A 10,192-nucleotide genomic window follows, 5' to 3' on the forward strand; every position below is an offset into this window, starting at 1 on the left:
ACTAAACTGGAAAAAAGTCAATATAATGGTAACACTTTAATAGAAAAACACAAGTATATACCCTTGAAGTTACTGGGATTTCAGCTGTACACAATGAGACTTGATATATTTTTCAGTTGTATTGGACTCCAAATCACCATGCTTGGGGATTATGAGAAATTCAAAGTAAAAGCACCTAAATGGAATACACATCTGTTTATCCAAGACAGCAGTGCTAAGATCTTTTCTAATTGATGTGATTATATTTAGGAAATCTGGTTATTAATAGCATGGAAAGTTAAGAAAATGTAATATTGGGATTGCATTGCTTTGTTTTTCATGTTATAATTGGTTAAACAGCCAGCAAACAGCTAAACAAGACTGGATTTGGCATTTTTGTCCACCTACATAGTCCTTCTCAAGGATAGGCAGATGTTGTGCAATATTAAAATATTGTCACAGGATGTAAGCTATTCCAAGTAAAGCTGCTTTTTCCAATTGACTGATTTTGTTAATGCCAATAGTATTCAAGTGTTTCTGGTTTCGGAATTACAACCGAGCTGTGGCGGCGCAGTGGTTAGTACACAGTACTGAAGGCTACTTCTGCTGACTCTGCTGCCAGCAGTTCAATCCTGACTGGCTCAAGGTTGACTCATCCTTCCAAGGTCAATAAAATGAGGACCCAGATTGTTGGGGGCAATATGCTGACTCTGTAAACTGCTTAGAGGGGACTGTGAAGCACTGTGAAATGGTATGTTTTATTGCTATTTCTATTGGTCGTATCTTTGCTTACTTATATCATTCTATTTATACTTACAGGAATTTATATTTTGGGATATGCTCCAGTTCTGTTCTGCAGTCTTTGTATTATTATGGTTGGTTGAAGTCAGCTAGATATTTAGACTGTGTTTGGCATTTTTATCCACCTATCAAATCCCTCCCAAGAACCTGGGATAGGCAACTATTGATGTTATGGTGTTATTAATATTTATTGACATAGAATTATCAAGAACATAGTATTTTCTTAATATCTCTCATTATTCCTCTACAAAGTTTGTCTGCAAGCAACATGACCAATAACAAAATTAAATTTTATTACATATTCCAAATTTTGAGTACAGGACATAAAATAATAAAGTAAAAGGGGTCCTGTGTTTTATTTTCTCCACAAATTAAACTGCCATTTCCCACTGTGATATCAGACAAATTAAATCAAAGAAAGCAATGAGTCACTTAGTGTGTGTAAATATCAAAATATCATACTGTGGGTAAATGGTAAATATCACACTGAATTCAGGTGAGTCACTTAGAGTGAGTAAATAAAAAAAAAATAATAATAATAATAAAGTCCAGACATGGATTCTTTGGAAAGGCAAGGATGCTAGTTCCACACTTCGATAACATCACCAGATTCCATCCCCAATTGTTCAGGGGTCTGAGTTTCTGTCAAACGTTGCCCATCAAAATAGAAGACAAGTCTGCCTTTGCCTTGACCTTGACCTTGTTTGTAGTTGTTCATAAGGGTTTCCAAGGGCTCCCCCTGCAAAAAGAAGAACGTAATTACAATACTGTAATGCTTTCTCACAGAAGAAATCCTACAATTCACACCTTAGTTCCTTTACCTTCTGGACTGTAATATCCATCACAGAACTTCTGTCTTTTCCTTGTACTCGAAGCAACAGGTTTCCAGATTCATTAGCCTGCTTATTGCTCTCCACTATACAATCTGGAAGTTGTCCAACAGAGAATGTTAATCCTACTTTTTCTCTGCTAAGTTCAAAACAGAAAAATAATGATTTACCCCAATATTATCCTCATCAACTGCCCCATAAAGGTAGAGCTGGGCCACAATAATTAGGAGTATGTGGCTGAAGGAGGATTAGAATTTAGTATCTCCCAAACCTTACAGTAGTTCTAATTTTGAAAAAAACAAGCAAGCAGCTTTAGACAATACAGTAGGGAGAACACAAGAAAATAGGTGTAAAATACTGGACAGTACAGAAGTTTAATTCATTTGGGAGGCAAAAGGTTTGAGGAATTTAAAACAGTCAATAAAAGTGGAAGCAATGATGATCTGAAGTTTAAAAAAAAAACCATAGTGCCCAAGCTATTACCGATGATGGAAGCAACACCAAGGTCCAACTTAGCAGGAGTAGCATCAGCCGAAAGTTCACTATCATGATGCAGAAGGATGATTCTGTTTGGATGAACCTTCAATATCTGTGCCATGTGGTCAACCACTCTTCGAAGAGGCTCTGTCTACAGAAGGTGAAGTTAAGTAGCTGTGTTAGAGGACAAAGTAAATGGATTCTCTCTATCCTAAACCGTGGCTAAGACTGATATTACAGCATTGGGACAATAAATATATGGCACCACTCAGTGGATCAAAGATCTGATAATACTAGCCCTTTATAAACATACTTGCATATTTGCATTAGATACATAGAATTGAAACTGTTTACTATTGTAATGTTATACTTTATTTCCTTTTTTCAGTTGTTTTTAAAGCACTTGTTATGCACTTTTTTGTTTGATAATGTATTTCTATCACCATTATCTTTGTTTTGTTCCTTTTGCCTTTTTGTTGATTTAAAAACAATAATAAAAGTAGCTGTAAGAGAGTAAGAATAGGATATAATAGGATACTGAGAAAGATGTCAGATCCCCCTCAGTGACAGTACTTCCCAATTCAAAAATTGTTGCCCATTGTTTTGCCTAGATGAAGGTTACGGATATGAGAAATTTAGAGTATGTAGATGGATTTATAAAAAGCAAATAGAAAATTGTGGCAGAGTTTGGGAAACTTTTTAAGGTAAGGTACGTGTCAATTTTATTCCACTGAAGTTAGGCCCTCAATTTTTGGCAAACAAAAAAAAAACTTCAAGGGGCTATAAAAAGATTTCAGGAATTGCAAGTTGCCACTCCTGGTTTAATGTGCCATGTGGATTCTGAAATGGCATTCTGAGGCAGGTATGTTTTGCACCAATGCTATTTTGAACCCTAAGCCTACATTCCATTTTAAATATATAATTTTTGTTACATTGTTACAGGATGTAAATTAATAGTGTGGTTGTTGGAATTCACATATAATGGATTTATGCAGAATTATATATGAAGATCCATCTACTTGTTGGGAAATTTCTAATAGTTAAAAATAAGTTTCCAAAGCTCAAGATGGCTGCTTCTGCATTGAAACTCAATTAAAAAAAACCCAGTCTCTATTGCAGATGTTAGGACTGAGTCCTAGACAAGCACAAGGAAAAGAAAAAGAGAAAAGCCCAGATTATGACAGCAAAAGGAAGTGAATAGGGATAAGATATCAAATACCAAAGCCTCTCACCATTAGAATACAGACTTTGTGGAGATCAGCTCGGCATCGGACTTTCAGCAAAAGCTCCTGGGGTTCAAACGCATCAACCAGAATTACATCATCCTCATCAAATCTTTGATCCTGCAAGCTCTTCTTAGCAGCTGAGAGAGAGTTGTTCAAATTTCTGAGACTCTGATCAAACGGTCTGCTGAGAAAGCAAAGACAAACTTAAGTGAGAAATCCATATGCTGGGTTCTGCCCTGGGATGCCATTATTTAGAGGTATGTTGCATTCAGTTTGAAGCAGGCAAGGATACTTGGGATCTATCACGGAAACCCTTTTTGTATCTGACAGCACCTTAAGGAAGAAGCACTTCATGTTGACATGATCATAACAGATTCAAGAAAATATAGGTTGTACTTGACTTATAAACAGTTCATTTAGTGACTGTTTAAAGTTACAACAGCACTGAAAAAAGTGACTTGTGACTGTTTTTCAATTACAACTTTTTGCAGCATCGCCATGGTCATGTGATCAAAATTCAGATGCTTTTCAACTGACTCATATTCATGTGATCCCCTTTTGCGACCTTCTGATAAGCAAAGTCAATGGGTAAGCCATTTCCTTTTAACAACCGTGTTAATAACTTAACTGCAGTGATTCACTTAACAACTGTGGCAAGAAAGGTTGAAATCCACTTAACAAATGTTTCACTTAGCAACAGAAATTTTGGGCTCAACTGTGGTTGCGACTTGAATGCAATGGAGTCAGTAATTTCATCCTTCATAAGGTGTTAGGAAGGTGCTGCCACCTTCATGAGGCCTTCTGAAATTAAGAATTATCTGCACAGATACTGTGTAAGCTCCCAAAATTTCATAAAATTCTGTTATGGAAAATACAAAGTGCCTATTCCTAAAGACAATGAGCCACAACAGTCTCTCCCAATTTAATATTTCCCTAAACTTTTGGAACACAATTTGCATACCTGCCCCTACACCCCAAGTCCAACATACACAGAAGAATTGGAAATGGGAATTTGTCTTGAAGCCCTTAGTGAATTAATTTGTTTCCTTCATACCTTTTGTTAAACATGAACCAGTTTAGCCTTTTTTATAAGGCTGCTTAAAAATACTGTCTAAAGGTAGCGAGGAAATGGTATATAGGTAGTCCTTTACTTATAAGCACGATTTCCATTATTAAGGTAGCTGCTGAGTCAAATCCAATTAATCAAATCACTGCACTTATTAAGTGAATCAGGTGGTCATTAAGCAAATCCAGCTTCCCCCATTGATTCTGCTTGTTGGAAGTCAGCTGGGAAAGTTGCAAACAGCAATCAAGTCATCTGGGACCCACAAATATCATAAATGCACTCAAATTCTGATCACATGACTGTGGGGATGTTGTGACTGTTGTGTGAGCAAAGATTGTTAAGTCAGTTTTTTCAGTGCCATTGTAACTTCAAATAGTCACTAATCAAATGGTTGTGAGTCTAGAACTATCTGTATTATTCTGGAACTCCTCACCTAAGCTCACCATCAAGAAACCAGTCTTCCTCCGTAGCTCTTGAGAGCCTAAGAGCTTGAAGTATAAACCAAAGTGGCACAGAACACAAAAGCAAGCTAAATATGCAAAGAACAGCTTGGCATCGTCCTGCCTTATCAGTTATATCAGCCAAGTCACTGAAATCCTGCATGTAGCTTTATTATAAATATAGGATGTCACCATTTCTCCAACCTTATCTAATAATTATTACTTTCAGCACAATATTGCTGTGCTCATGCTTTTAATCACTGTCAAAGGAGATTATGGTATCAACAGAAGTAGATCAGCAAAAAATTTACTGGACGATATATTATATTCAGATAACAAACTTAATCAAAATGTGCTTACTACCATCTGCCAACTTTCTTCCTATGCACATTAAATATTTGCTGGGCTATCTGAAGCACTCTAATCTGACATGCCATGTTGTTTCTGATATAACGGTTCCTGGTAACTGGAGCAAGGTAGGGAAAGAAACCACAAATTTAAATCAATTATGCCCGGGAACCCCCAATCCTTCCTAAAGATTTTGTTCCTCCATTCTTATCAATCCACTACACTTCCACCTCATTTCCAGAAATACCAATTTCTTATTGGGCTTTGACATGATCCTTCTTTTGCTGTGGAGGTGAAGGGGAACATGAAAGGTCTTGACATCTGCCAAAAAGAAAACAGACAAAGTAATGGTTTAAATTAAACTTTTCTGGAAAGTCAGGCAGAAGAGAACTGAAACCTTGGTCTTGGCCTCAATTGCTTTAAAGGAACTGGCTTCTCCTCGTCCTCGTCTTCTTCTGAGCTAAAGGAAAGATTCTTACTACAACGCTCTTTGATTTCATCAGGAAGCTTCATAGAATTTTGTAACAATTTTAGGCTGTTCTCAACCTGCAGATAAGAAAGGGGACAGAGTTTATCAGGAATTAATCACTCAATATGTAGGAGTCAGTGACATTAGTATATCTAGATAAATGAAAGTGGGATGCTATGTTTCTTTGCTTCTCTTCAACAAAGGGTATTAATGACAATAAGGAGCAAACGTGACAATAATTGAAGGTAACCAAGGTAAGTTTGAGGGCAACAATAATTAAGAGTGCACTATAAAGAATTACAATGTCCTTCTCTTCACAAAACATCCAGAAGTCTTTAAAAATAGTTTGGATAATCAGCACTTTTTTTTAAAAAAAAGGAAGAAAAAAGAATGCACCCATGAACACTAAACCACTTTTTGTGTTATCTGGACATTATGTTTCCAACAGAACCCAAGACTTTAATATCTGTAGTTACTATGTCTCTGCTGGCTAATATCCAGCTCATGATTCACTAACATTCTTTTTGCATACAGTATATATCCAGATTAAATTAGATCTATAGATAATTCTCGACACGATCAAACACCAAAGTTACAATGGCTTGAAAAGAATGCTTTAGAGGCCTAAAGTACTTCTAGCTGTTGTAAAATGTTGTACACATGCAAACCCCACAATCATATGATCTGGATAATCGGCAACTTATTTGCACTTACAATTGGTTGCTGAGTTACCCACAATATGTGATTGCCATTTGAAATAATCTGTTGGCTTTCCCAGAAACTCAATGGGGAAGATGACAGGGAAGTTTGGAAGCTGCTGCCACTGAGCTGAGATTCTCTCTGGACTGGCAGTTCATTCAGAATGACAGGTCTACTTGTCAAGAGGGAATCTCAGACAGGAGGGAATCCCACCTCTGTGTAGACCTGATATTTCCCCCTCTCAAAAAACATTCTTTTGTGGTGAAAGACCTAACTGCTGAGGGGTAGAGAAACTCCCACAACCAGCTGTAGAAATGAAGTTATTTCTACAGTCTGCTGCAGAAGTTTCCTTCTGTGCATCAAGGTGAAGGGAAATCTTTCACTGGATTACAGAAAAGCTTGGATCACTAAGAACTGAACTCTTCCTCCACCCCATCAGAATTTCCTTTGCAGGTAGTTCTTTTACTCCATCTGCTTAACAGCCTATGTCGATGCTTAAGAACTGCAACAGGATTGTTGAGTGATCACAGGGGCATCTCACTTAACTGCTTTGCTCAATGACCAAGACTCTAGTCCCAACTGTGGTTATTAGTCAAATTTCATCAGCTTTCTTAATCTGCAGATGTTGTGTTTCTGACAATTCTTTAATAAGGCAGCAGCTGCTAGAAAAACGTAGCTTATCTTGAATACTCAGTAATTAAAGTAATGGAAAGCAGGAGTTCTTGTCCTGACTCAGACACAAGGCTAGACTGGTGACCTTGGGCTAGTAGTTACACCCTCTCAGCTATAGTAACCAAACTACTGAAAATGTTTCCAAGACAACTGCAGGAACTAATCCAGGCAGCCACCTGGAATCAATATTGATGGAAATCTCATGGCTCTAGAGTAGACAGCAGAGGAGGGAGAAAAACCCTCAGAAAGCAGCAGTGGTAAATAATTTATATAGTGTTGCCAAGAACATACATGGATGTGAGCATCAAGTAGCAGGTTGGTCTCACATGATGCAAGTTACATGTAATTTGGATTCTCCTGTCAGTTTTGCAGAGAGTAAACAAAAACTTGGCAAAGAACAATTACAACACTCTTTTCCTCAGTAATATAAGGCAGGCGTCTGCAACTTTACGACTTGTGGACTTCAACTCCCAGAATTCCTCAGCCAGCACATGCAGGCTGAGGAATTCTGGGAGATGAAGTCCACAAGTTGTAAAGTTTCCAAGATTGCAGACCCATGGTATAAGGCAGTGTTTCTCAACCTTAGCAACTTGAAGATGTCTGGACTTCAACTCCCAGAATTCCCCAGCCAGCGAATGCTGGCTGGGGAATTCTGGGAGTTGAAGTCCAGACACCTTCAAGTTGCCAAGGTTGAGAAACACTGGTATAAGGGACAGCATAAAAACTGAGGAAAACTGGAAAACACCCAATACACAGGGGCTGTACAATAGTCATTAAATTAAGCTCTCTCTTGTCCCTGCAAGCAACAGCAATATGTTTGCAAGCTAAAGAAATCTTTTCATTGACTTATTTAATGAGATCAGGCACATTTCTTCCATACAGAACAAGCAGCAGCAGAGGCTAACAATCTCATTTTTAGATACAATCAAAATACCATCAAAATTTTCTTCCAAACCACCATTAGTTGGTAACTGCTGCTTTAAATCACTGCACCAAACTGGCTCTCAGCCACATTATACAGATTTATATTAATTACAATACATATAATACAGTATAAAAAAATAGATACAGCAGCAGCATACAATAATTTAACTGGAAACGTACTTGCAATAAAGTTATTGAGGATATGAGGGCACATACACAAAAACCCCACCCGAGATCCCTAAATTAGGGAAAGTCTGTTCTTTGAATAATAATTACATTGGTACCTTCATTATCTCCCAGCAGCCCTTGTTACCCAGCCGTTCCTAATCACATGCTTTGCAATTAAATGTTTTAGGCTTCACCTGGCAATTTTATCTCTCCCTGAGAAACTGGGTTTGAGACGGAGATAATTTAGGTTTAGGTTTAGGCAGCCTTCAATTTGCAACCACATCTGAGCCCAGCGTTTCTGTGAGAAATTTGTTGAGCGCGTGAGGTCAAGTGAGACAGAAGAAACTAACGGAACGAGCGGACTAACGGAACGGGGGAGGGAAGGGGGAAAGAGACCACGTCGCGCACCCCGTAAAAGTCACCCCGCCAAGCACATACCTGGGTCGAATAGACCGGGATGGCGACGCTCTCGGTGAGGATGCGGCGCCGCTTTGGTAAGGGCTTCTTGGGGGCCCCCTCTGGCTCCGAGTCGCTGCTTAGAGTCACCTGTTGGGAAGGAGGGGCGAGAAACGCCGAAGGGCCATCACCCGCAAGCCGAGGTTCCCTCCCGCTTCCCTCCATTCCCTCCGTCCCTTCCCGCCCGGCTCCTGTTTACCGGCTCCTCCATGCCTGGACCAGACCCGTTCCTATTGGTTTCGCTCTTCGCGTCGTTCTTCCTCCTAGGCTCCGATTGGGCTCCACCCGAAGCTCTTTGTTTCTTCACTCGGCCGAGAAATTATCCACGGAGTTTCTCAGGCGTCCAAGTTACGGCTGGTCCCCAAAGGCGTTTCTTCTCCTCCTCCTTCCCTTTCGCTTCTCCTGCAGAGCTGGAGAAGCTCTTGGAAAAAAAGCACTTTCGGCTCCTCCCAGGAAAGTTTGGGCGAGCTGGCGTGAGCGATAGGAGCGCTGCGTTCCCGCCCACAGCGCTGAGCAGTCTGGGGACGGCAGCGGGTTTGTTTTGCTTTAAAGGACTGCTCCTATAATCCGTTTTCCGGGGCGGCTCGAGGGGAGGAATGTGGGATTGCCCGCTCTCTTGGGGGACGCCTCTTTTTTCCCCGACGCAGTGAACCTCTAGAATAGGCAAATACGTATTTTGCACCATCTTAAACCTTGCAGTGGATCGTCCATTTTGAAGGTTTAATTGCTACTTGGATTTAGCCACATGCCACCTCTAGGGAGTCCTTAACCAGCCAGGATGGGCATAGGTGCTGAACTCACAGCTGCAAAGGGCCCTATCCATTTCCTCAAGTTTAATTCCCAGATAACAAGGCTCAGGTGTGTCTCCCTCCAAGGAGTCTGCCTAGCCAGAGTCCAGCTTCCAGCAAAATCTAGTTATTTTTATCTGACACATGCCGAGAATATTCTTCACACAACGACAAGATCTGCCTTACCCAGGAGAAATCTGATTACCTGAAATAGCTCCCTCCCCCAGTTGGCTACCTGTAGATAAATAAGATCAATGAAGTCATTATGCTTCACCGGTCTTATCCCCAGATAAACAATAATACAGATTGAGCTGTCCTTGAATATTGGTAGCTCCAGTTGGTTTGTTTGAGCTCCGAGCTTGGCAATTTGGTTGCAAATGTTTCATCCCCATTCGTAGAGACATTTTCAGTGCACTTTGTTGAAAGAACTGTCCTTCTGGGTTTGGCTCCAAGTGGGGAAAAAGACACTGGAGACATGGAGGCTGCTTGGAAAGATGGTTTATTGGTGGACAGGACCACATTGGCTTGAGCTCCTGAACAGAAAAGGGGGTTACATGCTTCAATGGTGGTGGAGAAAAAGAGAAGGCTGGACTGAGATGCTGAGTCCCTGGCCTTTGATCTTGAGCTGGTATTCTGATTGGTTGTCAGACTCCCATGGGGCCATGCAGGGGCAACTCTCTAAGCTGTGTTTTGAATCCAGGTTTGGTTGAGTTCTCAGATGCCATGTGGTGAGTTGGGTAAAGGGCCGATGTTATCATGCCTTAATCCCATCCCCCTGGAGCTGAAGGGGAGAACCCTTTATTATATGAAGTAGGCTAGCTTGGCCTTCTTAATGGCCCATTGACAAAG

The 10,192-nt window shown here is 40.2% G+C and overlaps 1 protein-coding gene across 2 annotated transcripts; it reads right to left on the reverse strand.

Moving 5' to 3' along the window:
• Positions 1 to 949: 949 nt before the first annotated feature.
• NFATC2IP (nuclear factor of activated T cells 2 interacting protein) lies at positions 950 to 9,124 on the reverse strand. Of its 2 annotated transcripts, XM_032235561.1 has the most exons (7): positions 8,755 to 9,124; positions 8,538 to 8,645; positions 5,565 to 5,713; positions 3,320 to 3,497; positions 2,094 to 2,238; positions 1,602 to 1,705; positions 950 to 1,519 (listed from the first exon to the last, which is right to left on the reverse strand). In XM_032235561.1, exons 1-7 carry the CDS (start codon positions 8,764 to 8,766, stop codon positions 1,361 to 1,363), a joined length of 855 nt encoding a protein of 284 aa, XP_032091452.1. In that variant the 5' UTR covers positions 8,767 to 9,124; the 3' UTR covers positions 950 to 1,360. The 2 variants fall into 2 exon arrangements, with proteins under 2 accessions (XP_032091452.1, XP_032091451.1); XM_032235560.1 differs by lacking the exon at positions 8,755 to 9,124 and having other exon boundaries at positions 8,538 to 8,748.
• Between the last annotated feature and the right edge of the window lie 1,068 nt (positions 9,125 to 10,192).

Source organism: Thamnophis elegans, chromosome Z (genome assembly GCF_009769535.1).
Source record: "Thamnophis elegans isolate rThaEle1 chromosome Z, rThaEle1.pri, whole genome shotgun sequence".
NCBI classification, from domain to species: Eukaryota; Metazoa; Chordata; class Lepidosauria; order Squamata; family Colubridae; genus Thamnophis; species Thamnophis elegans.